This window comes from Sphaeramia orbicularis, chromosome 3 (assembly GCF_902148855.1).
Source record: "Sphaeramia orbicularis chromosome 3, fSphaOr1.1, whole genome shotgun sequence".
NCBI classification, from domain to species: Eukaryota; Metazoa; Chordata; class Actinopteri; order Kurtiformes; family Apogonidae; genus Sphaeramia; species Sphaeramia orbicularis.
This window is the reverse complement of record NC_043959.1, coordinates 53,574,855-53,600,315: the sequence shown is the minus strand read 5'-3', so window position 1 is coordinate 53,600,315 and position 25,461 is coordinate 53,574,855. Positions and strand designations below refer to the sequence as shown.

At 36.8% G+C, this 25,461-nt stretch overlaps 1 protein-coding gene across 1 annotated transcript in view; it reads left to right on the top strand.

Annotated features, from left to right (window-relative positions):
- The window catches only part of gpc5a (glypican 5a), a 191,393-nt gene that overhangs the window by 97,404 nt on the left and 68,528 nt on the right, over positions 1–25,461 (top strand). Inside the window, exon 7 of the mRNA XM_030130951.1 lies at positions 3,600–3,720. Within this exon, the coding sequence (XP_029986811.1) occupies positions 3,600–3,720 (121 nt within the window). The remainder of the gene's footprint in view (positions 1–3,599; positions 3,721–25,461) is intronic.

Sequence of the window (25,461 nt, the reverse complement as noted above, 5' to 3'; positions counted from 1 at the left end):
TAACTTTTTGAGTTATCTTGCACACTGACAGACAAACAGACAGCCAGCCAGACAAACCAACGCCGGCAAAAACATAACCTCCTTGGCGGAGGTAAAAAGTAAAAATGAATAAATAAAAATTAACTTTTTTCCATCTGTCTGACAAAAAAGGAAAAGAAATTGTTATAAGAGCTATGGAGCTATGGAGAGCTGGGAGCAAAACCAAGCTCACACAAATTATCAATACAGCAAATAAGTATCATACAGGACCCCCAGAGACAGCTTGTGGAATTGTACACAACTGAAACCAGGAGGAAAGCCTTTCAAATAGTTCAGGAGCCCACACATCCACTTCATCACAAATTTGAAAACCTCCCCTCAGGAAGACGACACAGAGTACCCTCAACAACAAGAAACATTTAGAAGAAATGTTTCATACCCTTGTCTATTATTTTACTAAATAAAAAATGACAGTTTTATGTATTTAATATTATTATTTTAATATTATTTATTATTATTATTATTTTAGCATTTCAGTTGATACCGCTGTTTATGTTGTGCCACTTGATCCATGCTTATTTTGTGTGTCTGTAAGCCCATGGGGTGAGAAGCTCTTGTGTGTCTGTTGTACTGGCTGTGAAGTTTTGTGTAATAATTACCTCCGCCAAGGAGGTTATGTTTTTGCCAGGGTTTGTTTGTCTGTCTGTTTGTTTGTTTGTCTGTCCGTTAGTGTGCTACATAACTCAAAAAGTTATTGACAGATTTTGATGAAATTTTCAGGGTTTGTTGGAAATGGGATAAGGAAGAAATGATTAAATTTTGGTGGTGATCGGGGGTGGGGGGGGGGGCCACGGGGGGGCGCAGACCAGAAAATTTCATCAAAATCTGTCCATAACTTTTTGAGTTATGTTGCACACTAACGGACAGACAAACAAACAAACAAACAGACAAACAAACCCTGGCAAAAACATAACCTCCTTGGCATGGGGGGGCCCACGGGGGGGGGGGGGGGGGGGCACTGATCAGCTTTGGCGGAGGTCTGCGCTCTCCAAGTGCTTCTAGTTTGTTTTATGTTTCTGTGGTGCCAAAGATGAATTTCCACAATGTGGACAGTAAAGATCTCTATTCTAATGTAAACTATCAGCTGATGCAGCACATGGAGATTAGAAAACGCAGTGTTATTTTGTGCAACTGTTAAAATAATTGACCATGAGTTTTCATCTGAAGAAGAAACCTTGATGATACCAAAATATAGATGTGTGTAAACAGTGAACTTTATACTTTATTCAGTGAGTGATGCAGTCTGTGTGTATAGTGTTGATTTGTTGGTGGCATACATGATGTCCCCCTACTGTTGCAAGTGATGAATATCAATACAACATATAATCCCGTTAAATTATAATCCCTCATTGAAAGTAACTTCTAATGAAGGGCTGAAAGCTGTAATAAAAAAGTGTGATGTCATTTTCTTCAAGATGAATTGGACTGAATGAGCTGAAAAATGCAGTTTAGGAACAGGTATTGCAGCCAATTTATCAGTATCAGAATTGAAAAACTTCTGCTTTCAGTATATGTGCAATGAAGAATGAGATTTTAATAATTAATATTGCCTTTTAGTGAGATTATAGGCAGCTGCAGGATTTTGTTTCAGTTTCCTGCATCCTCAAAATTGAAAATAAGGAAGAATATCCTTGTAAAGGTGTTGTGGTTGGTCTACCACATTCACTGTAAAAATTCCTTCACACAGAGTCTGAAGTAAAAACAGAATTTCAAGTTATGTTCCAGCAGTAAGAAAGCACCACTGAAAACTGTTTCATTTCTATCCAGCAGATGACAAACATCTCAGAAAATTAATTTTTTTTATGATTTTTAATTCAACTTTTCTATTTTTGTTGCCAAATGCCAAATGCCATCTCCCATTGGACTGATGCTGAAATGTCACTACTTTCACAGACTTGAGCTGTGCTTTTGGGGGTTGAAATTTTTGACTATATTTTTTTATCCAGAAATAGATGTTTTTTTTTTTTTTTTTTTTTTTTCCAGGCAGCAAAAATAAAATTAATGACTTTTACAATAATAATCATATGCTTTTTAAAACCATTGTGGCTTCAGTTGGATTAACATGCTGTGGCAGGTGCCAGTTTTCCCTTAGGTATGGACAGTAAAACCCAAGAACATGTTTCAATTTTTTAACAGGACAGATGGAAGAAAAAATTATGAATGAGAGGCCGCATTAGTTTTCAGAGGCTTTCCAGACATGACATCAAGTAACGCGCTATACTATCATTACTTAAATCTGATTAACTTCATTCAGTCGATCTGAAAATCAACCTTGATCTCAAATAGCAGGACAAAATTCTTAGATTTTTATGTAAAAAAACAAAAAAAAGTCTTAGAACAGATGCTGATATACAAAGCAGTGCTATTGCAGACAGATTCTAAATGTTCGCTTTAATATTTAATTTGACGGAGCTGCCAGAAGAAATACAGCAGCCACAGCAGACACTGAAGGGACGGAGGCCAGAAAAAAAAAAAAAAAAAGAAAAAGAAGAAAGTGCCGCATGAGCAAAGAAATGAAGTTAACTGCTTAACTGTGGATAAAAGTTAAAGGACGTTGAATGGTGGCTGTATTTTTTTTGTTTGAAAAAAAAAAAAAAATCACATTTAGTAGCTGTCAGTAGGAAATTAACATCAAATTACCTCTTGAGGACATTCTACTATCCACCTTTTCTTTTAAATAAATTAAGCAGCCATACTTCATACATTTTAATTATTCATACATTTTCTTCTTGACCTTGTGTTGCTTAAAGAGCACGAAGCTGTGTCATCTACCTCAAATGATAAACAGCAGACTGACTGTTTTTATTCTGTACTATTTTTACATTTCACACTGAAACTTCCAGGGTCGACATTTTAGTCTGAGCTGCTGTGACTTCACCTTGATCTAGTAGCTCGATTAAATCATTTACCAAAAAGAAAGTATTGAAATGTGAGTGAATTCTGCTCATTTGCAGACGGTCATGGTCATAGTCATTACAGCTGACAGACTACTAAAACTAAAGAGCATGGAGGCCTTCGAGTGCTCTGATGCCGATTACCAAGCTATAACAACAATGAACTGCTTTAAAACAAGGATTAATGCTGCATATTGAAACCTTAAGGTGCGTATCATAAATGATTAGTTGCAGACTCACAGTATGCTTTGATAGTTTCATTTCCAAGGGAAGTCATAATGGGCCTGATATATAGTTTTCTGGAAAGCATACATATAATTTGCTGCTTTACCCGCTCTGCTGGGATATGCGTTGATGCACACATGTGCCGACGCAGGTGAATCATGCAACCGCAAATGCAGATTTAACCTCAGGGTCTATATGGCTGCAAATGAATTATGCTATCACCTTTATGTGGGTTTAGAATATTGATAATTTCTTTCCCATTTGTGCTCTAGCAGAAGAAAAAACTGACTATTCAGCGTTAGAGTGTTGAGTTTGCTTTTCCAACATGTTGCCAATGTGTTCCTCATGTAATGTCTTAACATGGCCTGAAGATAGATGAGAATACTTAAAGTAAAGCTGGCTGCCTTACAGACCTCTTTGTCTTATGTACTTTGTTCACAGTTATACCCTCCGAGTGGTGGGCAATGGGATCAAGGCTCAGAGTACCAACCCTGAAGTCAAAGTGAAGGAAGCAGACCCTGTGATAAACCAGATTATTGACAAACTGAAACACATCAATCAGGTGAGTTTCTTTTTCTCTCAGTTTTTACAGTGTGTGTCTTTTTTCCTTCTATTCATTTTACCTTCAGGCCTTTTTTCCTTTTAAGTTCCTATATCTGCCCTTCATAATGCAGTCTTTTGGTGTTCGATAAATTCCTGCAAACCCTTTCAGCTTCTTTGTTACAAGTTTATTGGAACGTGAAGTATCTTTTTTCTGAAATATCCATTCTTGCATTGGCATACTGTGGTACATAGACACCTTCTAACAAAGCTGAAGGCTTTAACTCTTTTCTTTTAAATATTTTTTATAAAGAGATAATTAATTTATATCATTCTATATAGTACCGGTAAGTACCAGCTAATAGAAAACTAGTCTCAAAAGCTAAACCAGCCCCAGGCATTTAGAAAAACAGGAAATCAATCATTACATATTTAGGAACCCATTTGATCTGCTTTGTGCGTCTTCTTATTTACAAAGTTCCTTTTCTGCTCTTTGTCAAAATCAATGTAGCTTTTCTATCAGCCAGTCTGCTTTTACGCAGGTTTGTGCTGCTGTGGCTCCTTTCAGTGCTGTTTATCTCTTAGAATGATAAGATTAGAGTGGTATATGGGAGCACTTTCTCTTCTGTAGCTTCAATAACAACTGCTAGAGCATCCTGTGGGTTGTTGCACTGCAGTTCCTTCACATGTCTGTTGCTTTGGTTTCCCAAATGGCAGGCTGAAGGCCAGGTCATTTCTCTTGACCTCGTGCTGGCACCCCCACCTGACTAATTCACACCATCTGTGGGGTGTCAGAGCACATAAATCTATATCATAACCATTTCAGAGCCCCTGATCTACCTCATTGACATTCACTGTGTATATCATGTTTTTGCTGCTCATATCTTAAATGTGCTTCTTTGTCCTTGTGGTTTAGTGAGATTTTTGTTGAAGGAAAAGGGAAAAAATTCTTCTGGCATGACATGGCTTATCTGATGTTCACACTTTCCCAGTGCAACAACCCTTGATTGCTAATTGAGCTCATATTATATTATGTAATAAAATTATAATTGCTGCAATCGACTTCTTCACTTAGTAAAACTTACACTTCTGTTAGTCCAGCTGTTGGGTTCATTAACTTCACTCTCTGATAATATTAGTCTTTTCTTCCGCATCATTAGCTTGTAACCTGTTCTTTTCGTCCTTGTGTAGTTGGTCTTGGTTAATGTTCGCTTTTTTTGTACCTTTGACTTGACACAGATTAGAGCTGCACGATATTAGAAAAAACTGACATTGCTATTTTTTTTTATATTGCAATATGAAAAAATACTCAGGAGAATACAATAGTTGTGTGGTGCCGACGTAAACGGTTAAAAAAATTAGTTGCGTTTCCTCTCGTTGAACACGTGTTTCAGTATCATCCTTCTTGCAGCCGAAATAATTCCAGATAACTGATGTTGATTTTGTTTTTGACGCCAGTTCTTAGTTTTCAGTGATTTTCTCTTGTTCATTGCTCCTTTTTCAATATTGTTACCAGCGACTCACTCCATGTGCAGGGGCGCGGTCAGCTTCAGCAAACTGATTAAGAATGATTGTGATTGGTGGATCGCTGTGCGCAGTGTGTGTCAGGTACCCAGGTTGAAATTAGATGAGAACATGTTGAGTTAATTTACCTCGTATGTTGCAGGACCTGGGATGTGACTATTGTGCACACGTACATTGCGATGACAATGCTCAAACGATATATTGTGCAGCTCTAACACAGATGGATTTTGTAAAGGTAAGGCTACTAGACGTGCTATTAGGGATGGGAATCGATAAGAATTTAACCATTCCGATTCCATCATCGATATTGCTTATCGATCCGATTCCTCATCGATTCTCTTATTGATTGTCATTGGGTGAGGGAATAAAAGAGTACAAACAGGTGTGTTTACATTAATTGTCTTTTATATTTCCATCTCTGTACAGAAAATATAACATATACAGTATGTACAAATAATCATAACAGATGATGCCGGGCCCGGTTTGGGGGGGGGGGCTTTACAGTGAAAGTGAAACTAATTCCGCTATCGTTGCATTTCTAGTACGTTGAACTGGTTTGACTCGGCTCGGCTCCCGTTGTTGTGCACCTCATTTCCTTTCCCCTACCTTCAGGAACTTGTACCTGAGGGGGTACGACGTTTGTTGCCCCCCCTCCTAGAACTGGGCCCAGATGACAGCCTGGTGTTCACTCTGCTGCTAGATTCACAAGCGCCGCTAAGTAGTGTATAAAATATGTGACATTCCTGTAAATGACTCACATGCTGTGGACAAATGTTTGAGCATATTGGAGGGATTCCACCCTTTTGAAGAAATGGAACCTTGCCAGTGTTCCAGTGGACCTGGTGTCGTATTTTTGAACTGTTTCTGCCTCAACAGCATGTTGGCTACATCCTGACCAAAACAATGCAGCGTACGCGTGATGTCATCACGCATGTGCAACAAAGGCAGAATCGATGAGCAGAATCGTTAAGCAGGCAGGCAAATGATTCCAAGGAATCGAGCTAATGGGGTCCAGTTCTATAAAAGAACCGGTTCTCGATTCCCATCCCTACGTGCTATTACACATGTTATCAACAGGCATTTTCCTGAATACACAGAAGACTAATGTGGTTTTAACTGTTAAAGCTTTGTTTGTGTCAATAATGAATAGAAAAATAGACCAGGGGTCTATCAGATGTCAAATGACATCATTAAGAAACACAGTGAAAACTTTTTTTTTTTTCAAGTTTTATTCAAACTCATATTAATGTTGTTAAAACTTGTCCTATTTGGGCATATTGTTTTGTCTTTTTCTTTGTTGCTTATCTGTTTGCTTTTCTGTTTATGTTAACAGAAGTTAAGTTACGCCTCAAGCTAAAGCCGTCTTCTTCCTTCTTTAGCTTTGTTTTACTGTTTTAACGGAAGACACTGTGTGAACTTCTTTGTGCTGCTGCAAATAGATTTAACATTAATGCGATGTTTGATAAGTGTTGTATGTCACTATCAGGTCCCTCATCAGTCTGACATGTAAATCTCTACTGGATGACAAAAGAGATTTTGTGGGCTAGCAAAAGAAACAAATGTGGAATTGATCATTTTCTGAATCACACTTGGTACAGTAGTCAATGCAGTAGTAACAATGTGTCTGAGGTGTATTTTTTTGCCTCAGTTTCTCAGTTTTCAGCACCTGCACTTTGTCTTGAATTTTTGAAGAAAAGAAAGGAGGAGAAACCTGAGACGGTGCAAAAACAACAGAACAGATGGATGATTTCTGTCAAAGACGTCTGAGTGCAGTTTCTTGTAGGAACATTTCTCCAAAGCTGAGTTATAGTTTATTAATACACAAACACAAAACAGAGTCTGGTGGGAAGGGGATAATTATCCACTATTTGTTTTATCATGAGAGTTAAGCCTTCTGTGAGTAACATCCTCTACATAATGTCTAGAAATGACTTCTACCATTTGCCCACAGTCAAATGAATCCATGAATCTACCAAGGTTATTAGCATTAACGAAAACTAAAGAAATGATGAAAACTAGAATTGAAAAAAACATTTTCATTAACTGAAATAAATAAATACTATAATTAAAAGAAAAAAGATAACTAATTGAAATTGTATTGTGTGCTTACAAAACTAACTAAAATATCTAAAAAATTATGGATAAAATTGCCGTTGTTTTGTCTTGTCGGATTGATATGAAATTGATTTATTTCGCTTGGGCAATTTTAGGTGGCGGCACCGTACGGCACTTCACAGTCTTTCACTTCTCATCCCCACTCTACCTGGCAACACAGAGACAAAAGTTAAGAGAAAGCAGCAGAGTCCTGTATGGGATTTATTTGAATATGACAGCGAGAAAGATAAAAGAGCATTTAGGAAAAAAAAATAATAATAAAAAATAAAAATTATAATAATAATGGATTGGATTTATATAGCGCTTTTCTAGACACCCAAAGCGCTTTTACATTATTGACCCATTACTCATTCACTCTCACATTCACACTCTGGTGGTGGTAAACTACATTTGTAGCCACATCTGCCCTGGGACAGGCTGACAGAAATAAAACTAATAAAAACTTGCAAACCTGCTCTAAAACCTAATTAAAGCTAACCGAATTAGAGAAAAAAGTCAAAACTAAATAAAACTAAATTATAATGAAAACTCCAAAACTGTTATCACCTTAGAATCCATTGACGTAATGATATTGGACACTTTTACAAAATCTGCTCAAGAACATCCCCATGTCAGTGTCATATATGGACACATATACAGATAGAAACTGACTTCATTAAACAGTAGAGCAGTGTTTTTTTTAACCTTGGGGTCATGACCCCATGTGGGGTTGCCTGGAATTCAAATGGGGTCACCTGAAATTTCTAGTAATTGATAAAAAAAAAAAAAAAAAAATTACAAATAGAAAATATTTTTTAGTGATTCAATATATATTTCATTATAATTAAAACACCACACACTTTTCCTAATAAAAATCAAGTTCAAATAAAATGCAGGATAAAATATCTGATAGGGCATATCTTGATTGACCCGATCATGTGACCGCGTGCGTTAGCTACTATGCTTCAGCCTGCCCAGATGCAGTCGGAGTCAGAAAACTGGACCGAACAGAGAATGGGAAAGATTTCTTCACCCGCCTGGCCCCACTAAGACATCTCCAAGACAAAAATGTCTCAGTTTTGAATGTCTGGGGTTGCCAGAAATTTGTGATGTTAAAATGGGTCAAAGTCATGAGCCAGAAAGGTTGGGAACCACTGCAGTAGAGCATCATAGCCTCATCTTGCTTACTTTTTACAGAACTTAAGTTCTATGTGTTAACAATCCATTCACATGAACATACAAACACTAGATGTACTCAAACCACAGGGAGCATTAATTAGCTGCACATTAATGTCAATACTCTCCAGGTGTTTTGTGGAAACCGCAGCTTTAATTAATAAAGCAGAACGATTTTGTCACAATGCATATATTTGCATGTCAAATGTAGCATTTATTCTGCTTTCGATCTAGCTTACTCTGATGTGTGATCAATGTCTTAAGCAAGCCACCAAGCAGTCAATAGCTTTTACCATTAGATGAATTGATTTATCTAATATATTAACATTAAACATGAGGTTTGCTTGCAGCCATTTTATGAGTATAAATGACAGTCAACAAATAGAAATATAATACAAATCTTTCCCAGCTTTCTACCGGAATAGTGTCAGATAGATATTTATCAGTGATGGCAGTGAAAACAGCAACTTCCATGTTACCTTGCTATTTCACATTGTCATCAAACTACTCTTGTGGGTTTTAATATGAGCCTTTCAGTGCCAAAAATTGACATTATCTATTTAATTCCATCAAATGTTTTCCTTCACTGCTGACATCAAAGTCTCTGATAGAAAAGCAAGTAACGGCAATATCGATATAAAAGAAACACTTACAGGAAAGCTCACAGAAGTGTGATTTCTTGTAAAAATCCACTGGTGTTGAAATCCACTGTTTGACCTTCTGCGAGTGATGCTTGCCAAATGCACATGCTCAGTGCCAGTACTGCCTGTAGCACAGTTAGTCAGAGTAAGGATAAAACGTAGTGAACTTTGTCTGTTTTGTACAATCACAAACCATGACGATCCTCTGCTCAATGAGCTGTTGCTTCATTTCGTTAATGCCGAGGCTTTGTTGGGTTTTGTGGGAACTTGAGATGCAAATCGCCAAAATTAATTGTAGCAACATCTTGAGCACACACAAGCCAAATTACACTCAATCTCTGGGTCAGATTGAAGCTAATAAGCCTTACTGGTTAAATAATGCACTCGTATGTAGACTTTTTTGTAGCCTACTTGCCTGCTTGATTCCAATGGGTCTGACACATGTTTTTAATAGTAATATTGTATATAATTTGTTAGAGATGATTAGATATTTGGCTTCAATGGTGATCTTTAATAATAATAATAATAATAATAATAATAATAATAATAATGGATTAGATTAGAGGCTGTGTTGCTGGGGGTGCTGGAGGTTGTGTGGGGTTGATGGTGTCCTCCCCTCCTCGGGCTCTGTGTGCTTGCCCCCCCCCCCATTGCCATATTAATTTAAATTAATTCATATAAACTCAAACGGATAGTAATTGATACAAATACATTATTACAAATATTAAATACATTGTTATATTGTGGCTGCCTCCGCCGCTACTGCTGCCACAATAATACTAGCAAATTAGACCACTTGCATTATTACCATATATTTTTGTATTATTACAACAATTACACTGGTCAACAACAAATTTATTGTTTAAGTTTTTTGAGCTGATTTAGGATAATTTTGCTGTGCTGAATCCAAAAATCACATTAATTTTGCTCAATCAGGTCAACTTTCTGAACTATGCTACATATTGGCTTTTTTAACATTTTTGCTTACATTTATGGGCATTTTCACATCATATGATACAAAATTCTTTCATATTTCTTGCAATAAACGAGTTCTGAAGATTTTACTTTTGCCAATTTATGATTAATGTTTTTTTTTTAATATTACAGGTGAATGAAATGGCTTCGACTAGAAGATCTTGCAAAAATAAGCCTGATGTATTCTGCTACATCTGCAGTGAATACACCATTGTACCTAACAGGAATCAAGTCACAAGTTTCATAAAGTGTGCTTACCAATCTTATTTTGGTATTAATTATTATATTTTGTGAGAAGATCAAATTTTTCAAAATCAAATTAGCAAAAAAACCTGACCTGATTGAGAAAAACAGATGTCATTTTTTAATTTAGCGGTGCAAAATGGTCCTAATTCAGTTGAAAAAACCTAGACAACTTGCAAAAAACATTTTTTTTTAACCCAGTGTTATTATTTTCCCCCTCACTCTCCCTATGTCTTTCTCAGTTTCATTCACACTCCCCTCTTCCCCTTTTCCCTATCACCCCTAACCAAGCTATATTGTATAGTTACTCTTTACATTTATTATCGTTTTCATTGTAATATGATGTTGTCGTTGTTGTTTGTCATTACTCTGTCGTTGTTGTTGTTTTTGGTTTATTTATTTGTATGATTTTCCCTTTGTTTATGTGTTTTTGTTTTTCTGTGGATTACATTTCTATAGCTCTTTTCAAGGCACCCAAAGCGCTTTACATTATTGATCCATCATTCATTCACTCACACATTCACACTCTGGTGGTGGTAAACTACATTAGTAGCCAAAGCTGCCCTGGGGCAGACTGATGGAAGCTGCCAATTTGCACCAAACAGCCCTTCTTACCACCACCAAACACTCATACGCATTCATCCAACATCTTTAGTGTGTGAAGCAACCTGCACAGAACGGATATGCTTGTTTTCCCCTGGTTAGTCAAAAATATAGAATACATTTGTCTTTTCAGTGGGGAGTGAAAATTCCTCCAAGTACGCTTGTGTCTAGGAATTGCAGACCTTTATGTGATACATCTGGTATGATTCATTAAACAGCTTGTGTGTTCACAGTTCTTGAGTCTAGTTTGCATTATCATCTCATTGGGACTTGATTTGCAAATGGGTCTGATTTGCAAATAGTTCTGATTGGCATCTCATTAGCTGGTGAAGTGCAGCAGAAGTGCCAGCCTGTGTGTGTCTGACCTGAATTGTCATCTAACTTCCATTTTCAGCCCTCATATTTTATTCCTCTGCTGCCTTAAAGGCGTTGAACACACACGTTATGAGCCACTCAGGCATGTTTTTACTACGCTGCACCAAAGGGTGTCCCAGGAAGTGGTAATCATGTCATTCAGCGACAATGGCTGTTCAGGATGAAAACTGGAGCTCGAGTTGGATATGTGGGTCAGAAACTGGATGATTTAATATGCTGTCAGTGTTAAATGGTGGTTCTCTAAAATTTAAATTAATTGAATTTGTGGATGCGTGCGTACATTGTGGAGGGAGTCACTTTATGACCAGCAAAGACATTAATTACAGATTCCAGTGCACACATTTAATTCATTATACACAAGGAGCCGTGTGCACATCTCAATTTACGTCACAGAGGATGTTATTTTTAAAACATATCCTATAAATCCCCACCACATGGCTGCACATAATAGAATGGAACTTTCTGCAAGATGCATGTGTGGATGAATGGTTTGTTGTGTGTCTGGGTGTAAAAAAAAAAAAAAAAAGTGGAGAGTAACATTGAAGCATAGATGGAGGTAAAAGGTGAAATTCTATTACCTTTGAAAACGCCACTGTTGGGCATTTTTATGAGGATAAGAATGATGTGTCCATGCAAATGTTGTTTTTTCATGTTTTTCATCTACATATCAGAAATGCACTTTGCTATTTTCATTTATTTGCCCCTGACCTTGACTAACTAAAGTGCAGAAACTGCTTCCAGTTTTCCAAGAACCAAATGGAAATGTATCATTACTATTCCACAGCCGAGACTGCAGGAAAACACAAAACAGCAATGCAGCTATTGACAAATTCATCATGCAATCTGAGCATACAAACTCTGGATTTCATCATCTTGCTCATCAGCAGCTCTTTTCTATGAATTATTTGTTGGCTCCACTCCTCCTTGCCTGTCCTCTCCTCTTGATGTGGTAAAACCCATCAAGAATCTATAAGTAGGCCCTGTCCCCGTGTCTCTCAATCAAAATCAGGGGCAAGCAGCTCCTCACCCAGTCTGCCGGCTGAATTATTTACCAGTCATTGATGTGGTGGTTGACCAGCAGTTTTGCTTCTGAATTATTCATATCCCTCTGCTCTTAGTCCAAAGGATTAACACTTAGAATATATTCACATTGAATTTGTTGTGCTGATAAGTGTGCATATATTTGATTGTGACAGAAGTCCAGTTAAGGAAAAAGACAATCTTGCTCATAAGCGTTGCCCTGTTCGCTAGATTAATAATACATTTAACACAACGCTACCCCGCTACTGTTTGTGGGGCTTACAAATTCATTTCATTAGATAAATTCAGGTTCATATCCAGCAACGAATCTCTTAAGTCAGATGTGTCAGGACTGGGCAAATGAGCCGTGACAGGAGAAAAAACCCCAAAAACCTGCCGAGAAATTATTTATTTTTTAAGCCGTGCTCATTGCTTATGCACATATGAAACGTGCAATAAATAGAAACATTCACATAAGACAAATCCAGCTGAGCTGCATACCTGTAGATAATAAATTTATCTGAAATTATTGTTCCTGCTTATCCAAGATAAAAATCCACCTGCATAATCCTCTTTTTGTAATTGAAGTTGGACATCAGTCGTTGCATATAAATCTGGCGGTACTGCTAAGGAAACCCACCTCTGTAACATAAATACACATTGGACTGCCATTTTCCTTTTCCTTTTTTTTTCCATTTTATTTATTTATTTAGACAGGGACAATGCACAATATACATTAATCTTAAAAAGGAGGGATGTAGTGTGCCAGGTTGTAGCTCTAGTGCTAATTTCCACCTGTAGTCCCTGGGCAGGCTGATGTTATAATTAAAAAAACAGACATTAATAACAACTAAAACATACAAAAAGCAATAAAAAAAAAATGCATTTCCATAACTCCATCTGTATAATTCACTTACATGTGTATACTTTCATACTTACCTTGCAAGCACGTACATAAAAGTCCCAGCCTTTTACGTGGATGTTCACTGGCTACATACAGAGTTAAATTAAGCAATAAATGTATTCCAAAATCCCCATTATTGTCTAATTTCTGTTTTGGCCCCTCTCTCACTGATCTACCACCTTGCTGCTGCACTAGGTCCAGATAAACACCCTGTCAGAGTAGCTGCTGCAGTGAGGGAAATGGAGAATGACAGCATGTGTCTTGGGAGCAGATTCACATCCTGATGCTTTCTCCTCTGACTGGCAAATATGATCATTGTAAGATCTCTCCTCTACCCTCTATTTACAGATAGTAGAACATGTTCAAAGAGAATACTAATGAGCTTAAAAATCCACACAAAGCTTGAATCATCTCTTGCGTCGCTATAGGTGCGATTCATTTTGCCACCTGACACCCTGCACCTCCTGAGGAAATGTACTATACACAATTTATAGTATCGTCTACAGTCTGCAGTCTAATTGACCATAATGAAATGCTGTTGCTTGTCACTTGGACTAAACCTGCTTTGTCTGTGTTGGAAATGCATGCTGAAAGGTTATTCACATAGAGAAATAACGCCCTTACACTTACAAGATATGAACTACGATACAGTCACTTTGTTCCGTCAGTGTAGATGAAGCTGAATCTTAATTGCTTCAGGTCATGGAATAGAGATGACATGTGAGTGAAGTGTTAATGTAATAAAGACACAATAGAAATATATAGCAAACAGCATTTATGCTCAGTTTCAGTGTCTGCGTGTGCATGTCCGTGTGTGGGTACTATTCATTATTCTGACTACCTGTGGGAAGAAACCGTCTCTGAAATGGGCGGCATTTGATTTAATGCTCTAGCAGTGTTTTCCAGATGGCAGGAGAGAGAATAGTGTGTGGGCTGGATGACTGGTGTCCTTGATGATGCTTTGGGCTTTCCTTATGCAGCGGGTAATGAAGATATCATAGAGCTGTAGCATGTCTGGTGCCAGTAATTTTTGATGCTGGCTATACAGTGTTTTGCTGCTGTTTCGAGTCCTGTACTGTCAAAACTGCCAAACCATATAATATGATGCAGTCTGTCAGAATATTCTCTCTAGTGCGGTGATAAAAGTTAAGCCAAGGCGCGCTTCCCATGCCAAATCTTTTGATACGCCTCAAGAACTACAGTCTTTGTTGTGGTTTCCTGAAGAAGAAACTGGTGTTAGGAGGCAGTTTGTGATGTGTACAGCCATGAAGTAAGAAAGGTGTAAATTGCGCGGCCAGGGCTGTAAATTTGGGAGTTGGAAATGAAAGAGATAACATTGTCTCTGAAAACATCAAAAATGTCCTGAACAACTTGGGAAAAACTTAAGTTCATGTATTTTTTTTAAGTAAATCAATGGAAAAGTTGTTAGTAAACTGAGAAAATTCAAACAACTAAAACTATAATCAGTATAAAATACGTAAAGAACAACTTTAATTAAAAAAAGGTAGATTTTTCTGAGTTTGCCGATGAATAAATGCAACCAGTCATTTGCGTGAGAAGGACATGGGACAGTAATGACCTCAAGCCACATTGTTTGTATGAAAAAGGACACACAAAATGACAGAAAATCAAAATCTTACCAAGTGTATTTTTCTCATTTTGAGTCAAAATATCTCATCACACTTAAAATAAGACATAATCACCTAAAGAGTAACTTATAAGTGAGATATAAGGACTTATTTTTAGACAATGGATCTTGAAAATCTTATTTCAAGACATCTTGCCAAAATAATTTTTACTTGTTCCATTGGTAGATTTTTTTTTTTGCTTAATTCAATAATTTTTTTGCTTAATTCAAGATTTTTTTTTTTTTGCTTAATTCAAGCAAAAAAAAATCTGCCGATGGAACAAGTGAAAATTATCTTGATAAGATTTCTTGAAATATGATTTTCAAGATCTATTGTCTAAAAATAAGATCTTATATCAGACTGAAAAGTTACTCTTTAGGTGATTATGTCTTATTTTAAGTGTGATGAGATATTTTGAGAAGAAATGAGAAAAATACACTTGGTAAGATTTTAATTTTTTCAGTGTAATTATCTCATTCCAGTGGGACCTGTCAGTGGGTGGGATATATTAGGCAGCAAGTGAACATTTAACCCCTTGAAGTAGAAACAGCAAAATGGGCAAGAGTATGGATCTTTGTTAAGGGTGAAATTGTGATGGTCAAATGACTGGGTCAGAGCATCTCCAGATCCTGTCGGTCATTCCCAGTGTAAAATGGTTAGTACCCACCAAAAGTATCTAAAGAACAACAACCAGATCTCAACGAATGGAGCATCTATGGGAGCGGGACATTATTACCACCTGTCTAATGTCGCTCTAAACTTGCTTAAATATACACGCCAGTTTTAATTGCTGTGTTATCTGTATGCATTATAAGCTTTCCGTGTGTATTTTCACGCCGTCAGATACCACGCACTGAGGATTAAGGTTATTTGAACTGGAGATCTTGGCATAGATTGAAATGCCATCAGACGGCGTTAAAGAACACACGATATATATATATATATATATATATATATATATATATATATATATATATATATAGGTATAAAATGCGTACGTATAACACTCCAAATCCCATAAGAACTGGTGTATTACTTACTTGTTCTTCATTCTCCACCACATCTGTCCCTCTTTTTTCACCACATTTGTCAATGCCATCACATTTACTGGGCTTTTTAAAATAATTAAGGAGACTCGGCTGTTTTGACATTTTGCTCTAGCAAAGCAGCATATAATTTTGGCTAAAGTCAACTAAACAACAAGACAAGACTTGACAATGACTGATTAATTTGCAAACTCACCATCAACCAGACAGGAGGTCGACTACAGGTGAACTAACGGTGAGTCATTTGACAGAAGTACTGGTGTTGTATTCAGTGTAGTTGTGAACAGTGGTGCTGTAGGTTATATACAGGTAGGATACTGTAACAGACTGTTTGATGCATTAAGAGACAGACAGACCAGTGATCCTGTGAGCAGGTTCTGTTCACAGTGTTGTATGAAACCTTTCTTTGGTAGATTATCCTCAGTATTTTAATCTGTCAAAATGACGGACAGCCTTCAGAATTTTCCACCATCTTTTAAAAAAATCTGTCAGTGATGAAATATTTTCGGTTAACGGGACCTCTGCTGTGGTATCTGACCAAGATGTTAGCAGCAGATCCATGAAGTCCTGGAAATAGAGAGGTGGACCTCCATGGATCAGATGTATTTGTCCAGTACCTCCCACAGATGATCAGTTGGTCAGAGTTTTGGATGTCCTTCCGTAGTCCATTTTTGGTCAGTACTAACCACTGCAAAAGAGGAACAAACAAGACCTGCAGTTGTTATGATGCTCTGACCCAGTCATCACCGTTACAAGACCTGCTCAAAGTCATTCGGCTCCTTATATTACTCATTTTATTGCTTTTAAACATATCAGCTTTGAGGACTAAATGTTCAGTTGCTGCCTAATACATCCAACCCAATGAAAAGTGCCATCGCAATAAAATAATCAATATTTGTACCACTCCTCCTGTCAGTGGTCAGGATGTTTTGGCTGTTTACATTGTTATAGTGAGGAGCCTCTGTATTATTAACATCATGTGAATTAGTTCCACTTTGCACTAAGTGCTCATAAACCCAAAAAAACAGAAGACACTGGAACAGATGCACTATAAACACGGAATGCAGATGAATCTCCAGGTGATGTCAGATCCATTACAATTTCTGTCAAATGTTCATGAGCAAATATATTTAAAACTTACAGTTTATTGTTTAAGTGTCTGATGCAAATTTGCATTTTTGCTCTGCCCCCCTGAAAGGGAGGCAAGGGGCATTGTTTTAGTTTGGTTTGTTTGTTTGTTTGTTAACACTCTAGCAGCAAACCTATTAGTTGAATTCATACCAAATTGGGTTTATAGATTGCCAGTGACTCAGAATAGATCTGATTACATTTTGGGGAAAGTAGGTCAAAGTTCAAATTTTTTATACATTTTTCAAATCTTTTTTTTTTTTTTTTTCCCGTTCTCTTATAATGGGCGAAATTTCAAATGTCTATAGCAGCAAAACTATTGGCTGAATTCATACCATGTTTGGTTTATAGATTGCCAGTGACTCAGAATAGATGTCATTACATTTTGGGAAGAGCAGGTCAAAATTTAAATGTTTTATTAATTTTTAGAATCTTTTCTTTCTCTCATTTACTTATAATGGGCAAAATTTCAAATGTCTATTAAAACATCAATTTTGTTTCAATTTACTTCAAACTTGGCACATATATAGAGATGCTGACATCACATCACGCATAGACACACATACAGCTGGATCGATGCCAAAACCAAAATAAGCTACAATACGTGCGAGGGGTGGGGTTTGTTGTGCCTGGCACCACTTGTATGTTATTCATCGCCCAACCAGCGTGTACAGTAAACACCTTAACTCCATACGTTGAGCCTCATGGAGGTGGTAGCATGGCTGCAGACTACCAATCAAAGTAGAATACGATATTTACTGACTGCAAACACAAAGCTCAGATTATTGTACAGAACAGGCAGAAACCAATGAGGGAAAAAAAATGCCACAGCTTATATAGAATACACACCATCCTTCCTCTGCTCTGTCCTCTCAATCCACATCAGAAGTCTAAATACACTGATGAGTTGTACCGCTGTGGAAAAGTAAAGCCAAAATGTCATATCTGTGATGAGCCAAGATTTAGACTTGGTTTAATGGAGTATTAACAGCAATTAGCCATCACATGTTCCTCAGTCAAAAGGGAGGAGTCAAAATGCCACGCTTCCACTACGTGGAACTGGCTCAACTTGGCTCGGTTCGACTTGACTTGGGTACCAGGTCCTATTCCTGGAGACCATTTCCATTACAGAATACTACCGACTTCACAGTACCTGGTCGTCATATAGTGATGTGGTGCGTTACTTCCGTGTCGTCTGCTCAGAGAGTTGCTGATAAACTCACTCGTTGCATGTTGTCCCGTTGAGCTCACGCTGAATTTTTACGTCAGAATCTCCTCGACAAACCACGGTGTAGTTTTGCGGGCTGTCATCATGTGGATTGACCCCACCACTATATTTACTGTAAACTTCCGCATCTGTGTTTTTGTAAAACAGTGGGTCACAGAGACGACTCTGACCAATCAGTGGTCTGCAGTGTTTACACGTCACCTTTTAGTATCTGGTCCCCAGTCTTGGAACCTCAGCGGAGGTGATACCAAAAAACTAGTTCTGGGTACCAGATTCCAGGTCCTTTTTTGAAATTGAAAAGCAAAAAAGCCGAGTCGAGTCGAGTCGAGTCGAGCCAATACCACGTAGTGGAAACACGGCAAAAGTCTTGTTTCCACTCATTCAAAGATTCAAAGTGATGCTGCAAAACGTTTTTGCACCAAAGTTTCATCTTAAGGATCATTGGATGAGATGTTGAAGCATACTCGATCTGTGCAGTATGTGAAGACCACTTCTGCATTTACTACAAGTTTTTGACCACACAAACCAGCACATACTATGTCATTTAAGATTCAGAATAAACATGTGAGAACGAGCAGGAAATCCACAAAAATAATACTGAATATGGATAGTGTTTAAGTTGTAGAGGACAGAGGAATGGTGTTCTTATAAACTGACTGCATGTTTGGAGTGATGGTGGATACTCAAATTTGGTGTTAAATGCTTGTAAGTCAAAAGTTACATTTGGGATGGATAATCATGTATTTGTTGCTGTCATATTGAATATGTACATAAAATGTGAGTTATTTATATGGAATGAAATGAACAGATGAACGACTCAAGGAAATTGGAACAAGGACATGGTGATTTTTGTTTTAAAGTTTTCAGTACTTTAATTCTGGTTGTCTTTGACTAAATACTTCTAATTAGACATATTTTAGTTTGAAACAGATGGGGAATGTGTTTGAAACTTCATTAACATTAACAGCAGTTACAGCAAATTAACTCTGTAAATGAGGACTAAAACAAATCTTCCATTGTCTGTAAAACGGCCTTTTTCTATGATTGAAGGGTGTGTGGTGTTTAATGTACAGTATGTAAAATATCTCATAAAACAAATATCCCAGTTATATGATACTATACTCCCTATCATTTGCATATTCTTTGCCTGATCTGTTATTCTGTGGAGTTTTCCTATATATAAAAAGGTTTTTATATCTGCAACAACACTCACTCAGACTGGAAATGTTGTCAATTCATAGTCATTGTGCTGAATTCTTCAACTGTCACACCACCTCACACTGTTAACTAAAGAAAATTTATTAAAAATATGTTTTTTATTATTATCTTATCTTTTTGTCAGTTTTATTAGATTGACTTTATCTTCAAATGTCTTGATTTCAGTCATCCTTATGTGAAAACAGCTTTCATTTCCATACTTCCATTTTTCTTCTTTCTTTCCATTTTTCTTTGTCCCTCCAATCATAAAGAAGTTGCTCGCAGATTGCTGAAGTACAAAGCTCCGTCTCCTTGAAAAAACTCACAATTTATGATATGTATCAACTCTTTCAGTTATTTTAAATCATCCTCGTCTTCTTGTCTTTAACTACTTCAGTCATCAGTTTAACCTTAATTAAATTGTGTTTATTAAATGGTGTTCTTTTCTTCTTGTTCTTTTTCATGCTGTTCTCATTCCTGGTGTTGTTGTTGTTCTTCTGCTTCTACTTCTTTGTTTTATTTGCTTCTTGTATATTTACTCCGCCCTGTTGAAGGGGAAGCAGGAGGTATTGTTTTTGGTTTGCTTTGTTTGTTTGTTTGTTTGTTTGTTTATCTGTTAACACTCTAGCAGCAAAACTATTGGTTGAATTCATACCAAATTTGGTTTATAGATTGCCAGTGACCCAGAATAAATCTGATTACATTTTGGGAAAGTAAGTCAAAGTTCACATTTTTTATAAATTTTTAGATTTTTTTTTTCCCCTCCTATTTACTTATAATAGGCGAAATTTCAAATGTCTATAAAAACATCAATTTTGTTTCAATTTACTTCAAACGTGGCACATATATTGACGCAATTGATTTGCTGACATTAGCACATGCATAGACATGATGACATAAGATGGATCGATGCCAAAATAAGCTACAATACATGCGAGGGGCAGGGTTTGTTCTTCCCGGCACCACTTGTTATTTATTTATTTATTTATTTACATTACTTAGTGCAGGGTCTCAAACATGTGGCCCGTGGGCCAAAGCCGGTCCACCAAAGGTTCCAATCCATCCCACAGGATGAATAAAAATTACACTGAAGATAATAACAGTCAAGGGTGTTTAACTGGTTTTAGTTCAGGTGCCACATACAGAGCAATATGATGTCAAGTAAAATATCAGCATAATGACCTACAAATAATGACTCCAAATTTTGTTCTTTGTTTTATGTGAAAATAATTTTACATTATGCCTATAAATAATGACAACTCCAAATTTTTCTTTGTTTTAGTGCAAAAAAACACCCATGAAATTATGAAAAATATTTACATTAACAAACTATCCTTTAACCTATAAAGACACAGAGCTACTTTTGTTTAAGTTCCCAAATGAATTTTTCTCTCGATTTAACTTTTCTTAAATAATTTATCACCATTTATTGGAGTATTATTCTCTGTATTTTGTATTTTTTTCAGTCAAAATCAGGTATTTTCCATTATTTAATTTGTTGATCATGAAAATGTTCGTAAAAGCTTAGATTAACCCTTTCATGCATAGTGGTCACTTCAGTGGACAACTATTCTGCAGCTGTTCTCGTGTATATTCATGGATTTAGTCGTTTTAGTTCCATATCAGCCAACACAGTGGACACTCATGCATCATCCCATACACTGACATTCATACCGTTACTGTAACTTCGCTGTTCTTCATAAACCTGATCTGCAGTAACATGTTTAAGTGTAAATCAATTGCTTATTATTGTTAATAGACTGTAATTAACCTTTTTTTTTAAAAAAACAATATGCCAAAAAAAAAAAAAAACTTTTTATCTCCATGGTGAGTAATGACTAGTGTTAGTGTATATTAAAATGTGAGAAAACATCAGATTAGCTGCATTAAAAATGTTTTCATTTCATAGTTTTCACACAGTATATCAGTAAATATGTTTTTTTGCTTCAAAAAATAAATGCATGGTGTCCAGCTGAGTGGACATTTTTGCAACTCCATGAAAAATAGGTTCATAAAAAAAAAAATTCAATCACATTGTTTTTGTAGTGCCTAGAGGAATAAAAACAGTCAGGAAAAAAAAAAACAAATCTTGATTAAGGCTCTCATAATTCATGCATGAAAGGGTTAAACCTGAGGTTTTTACATAAAAAACAAGGAAAACGGAAGAAAAAGTGACTTTTTCAGTAAAATATATCATTAACTGAACATAAACCAAGTGTCTCCATCCACTGTCACTGATCCAACTCCATGGGTTTTACTGGTGAATCAGCGCTGTAGAAGATGACAGTGTTTCCATGTTCACTATAGAGCTTCTGAACATCCAAATGGATATCTGATGACCATGAAAAGGTGACAAACTGTATTTTGCACCAATTATTTACATGTTTGGATAGGATTAGTGGATCAACAGGTACTAAACATTTTAGATCAGTAGATGACTTTGGTAGCCAGTGGATGTTAGGGCCTTTATGGATTAACAATGTCTAAAGAAAATTAACTACAATTTTAATAATATTCCGCCTGTTATTATATATTTTGTGCCTTTGTAGATCCAATCTGTAATGCACATAATATTGTTAAAATTGTACTTATTTTTCTTAATAAATGTAATTTTTTTCAGGTTATTCACATCTTTTTTTTTGTTCGGATAGTTTGTAAATGTAAGTATTTTTATAATTTAGTGGAGAGTTTTTTTGCACTAAAACAAAGAAAAAAATTTGGAGTTGTCATTATTTATAGACTATTATGTTATTATTTGAATGGTCCGGCCCACTTTAGGTCAAATTGGGGTGAATGTGGCCCCTGAAAGAAACTGAGTCTGACTTCCCTGAATAAGTGTCTAGGGCATAGGTGTCAAACATGCGGCCCGGGGGCCAAATCCAGCCTGCCAAAGGGTCCAGTTCGGCCCTTGGGATGAATTTGTCAAATGCAAAAATTACACTAAGATATTAACTATCCTTTTAGTTCAGGTTCCACATTCAGACCAATTTAATCTCAAGTGTGTCAGACCAGTAAAATACTATCATAATAACATAAAAATAAATACAACTCCAAATTGTTCTCTTTGTAAATGAAAATATTTTCATGTATTAACACTAAAACAAAGTATAATTTCACAAAAAATCTGAATAATGTGAACAAATATGAGCAACCTGAAATGTCTTAAGAGAAGTAAGTGCAATTTTAACAATATTCTGCCTGTTACTAAATGTTTTGGTGTATTTGTAGATCCACTGTGATCCTAAAGTCATAATGTACATGTGTAAACGATAAACTGAGCCAGAATATTGTTAAAATTACACATATTTTTTCAGTTTGTTCATGTTATTCACATTGTCTGAAAGAATAGTTTGTAGATGTAAACCTTTTCATAATGTAATTTTACATTTTTCACTCTTAAACATAGAGAAAAGTTTGGAGTTGACATTATTTATATATTATTATGTTATTATTTTACTGGTTCGGCCCATTTCAGATCAAATTTAGCTGAATGTGGCCCCTGAACTAAAATGAGTTTGACACCCCCCGTCTAAGGTAATGGGTAACAGTGGAGATGTTAGGTGCTGTATAGATTATGGTAGGCTGTATGTGTTTTTGTGTGCTCTGTTTGTGTTTTTAGGGCCTGTGCTACATCCTTTCAACTCATTACCTTCCCTAGTGCTATCTTGGAAAGGAGGAAATTAGAAGAAATAAGTGTGTGTAGAAAATTCTGCCTAATTGAGAAGTCATGCCGTTTGTTATCATGTGGACACTTTTGTTTGTGGAAAAAATGACTGGTATTATTTAGTTGTTCATTATTGCTCCTCACATTGGAAAAACAGCCAGAGGCCTGCCCAGCGTGATGACTCTAAGCAGCTTCTCAACTGGAGACGCATTGAACGAACCGGAGCACCTGCCTCACAGTCAGCGTTAGACAAAGCCCCGTGTCGTTCATACAATGGGGGCTAATAACTATTCAGCCTCCTTTCACTGTATGTCAGAAAGAGTAGTACAGCTGTTCAACACAATCAAACACAGAGCATATACTCCCCTGGGCCTGAAGAGTGGAAGAATTAAGTTGTCTGCTGATTAGCGGTCTTGTTCAAATATGATGAATGTTTCTTCAGCTTTGGAACAAATGAGTTTGCTGTAAAATATCATCAGCTAACAAAGCCTGATTATTACACCACTGCTGTTTGATGAAAACGGTGGCACACACACAGCCACACACATTAAGAACGCCTGTTTTTTTTTCTTTTTCATTTGTGTGTTGCCAATGTGATAGTACTGTTTCTGACTCATGAAGACAATAACTGTGGTCTCTTAAAAAACTGTGCAATACAATGTCATTCAGAGAAGAGAGCTATGAACAGAAAGCATATTTCTGAGTGAGTTTCAATTATAGGTTTGTAGGCAAGTAAAGTCAGCTCTACAGAGTTTGTCACCCTCTTCTTCTTGTTCTTCTTCTTAGTATTATTACCTCTGCCAGGAGGTATTGTGATCGCTTTGCTTTGTGTGCGTGTGTGCATGCGTGTTTGTTTGTTTGTGTGCAAGATAACTCAAAAAGTTAAGGACGAATTTTCATGAAGTTTTCAGGAAATGTTGATACTGGCACAAGGAAGAAATGATTAAATTTTGTTGGTGATCGGGGGTGGGGGGGCCCACGGGGGGGCCCCACTGATCGGCCTTGGTGGAGGTCTGCGCTCTCTGAGTGCTTTTCTTGTTATTATTGTTATTGTTATTATTATTATTATCGTTATTGTTATTACCTCTGCCAAGGAACGGTGGAGGTTATGTATTTATCGGGGTTGGTCTATTTGTCTGTTTGTCTGTCTGTTTGCAAGATAACGCAAAAAGTTATGGATGGATTTGGATGAAATTTTCAGGTAATGTTGATACTGGCACAAGGAACAAATGATACAATTTTTGGTGGTGATTGGGGGGGTGACCTGCCTTAGCGGAGGTCTTCGCTTTCTGAGTGCTTTTCTAGTTATTATTATTATTATTATTATTATTATTATTATTATTATTATTATTATTATTATTTTATTCACAGTCTTACTTCAGGGGCGCCGCTACCAATTGTGGGCCCCATGAAAGCTAAACGTTGTGGGCCCATTCATAAAATTCAGTATCTTGTTGACCTGTCAACGCGGGAGGGGGGTGTGGTCCACACATAACGTCACTTATGCTAGTGTGAAAACACAACTGAAACTTAATATGCTTTCCATGTCTGATTCCCGACTTCTATAGGCCTCTCTTATACAGCGGATCGTACACAAAACTTTCACAATTTCAAACCTGCATCCACTGGACCTCCTCCTCTAGGCCCCATGAATTTGTCATGTTTACTCCACCCCCTTATTGGTGCCCCCAGTCTTACCTTTTTGCTGACTTTGACTTTGGCTATAAACAAGTGAAACTAAAAGCTCAGGCTCTTATATCTTTAGAATAATTATTGTAAGAGAGGCTGTTTGCACTTTTCTTGCAGGCTTTTAACCCCACACACTTGTCTGATAATCAACCTGCTAAACTTTGTGGACTGTGAAGCACAAATTTCAAATTCAGTCTCCAGACCAGGCGCCAGAATCTCATTATTGCGAATAATGTGTACATTTGGTCAGATTTCTTACATAATTGGAAGGAGAATCATTGTAATTACAGAAATGGAAGGAGCCAAAATATCAGGGTTTTCTATCTTCTAGCCTGTCACTATTCAGAAGTAGCGACTCCAGACGGGCTCATTATCAGCACAGATATGTCCCAGCTTAGCCATGGCAGCATCCCTGACATGACTGCTCCCCTGCACTGAACCACAAGAGTAACTAATTAGCATAGACACTACCTTTCTGATCAACACAAAGCTTTCTTTCTTGTTTCCAATGATGCACTATGAATTTAAATGAGCCAATTAGCGTATGCATTTCCCCTGGTATCGAGTTCACAAAGTCTTTGATTGAGATTCTGCTGCACAGCAATAAAGCAGAAAGTTTAGCTGCCCT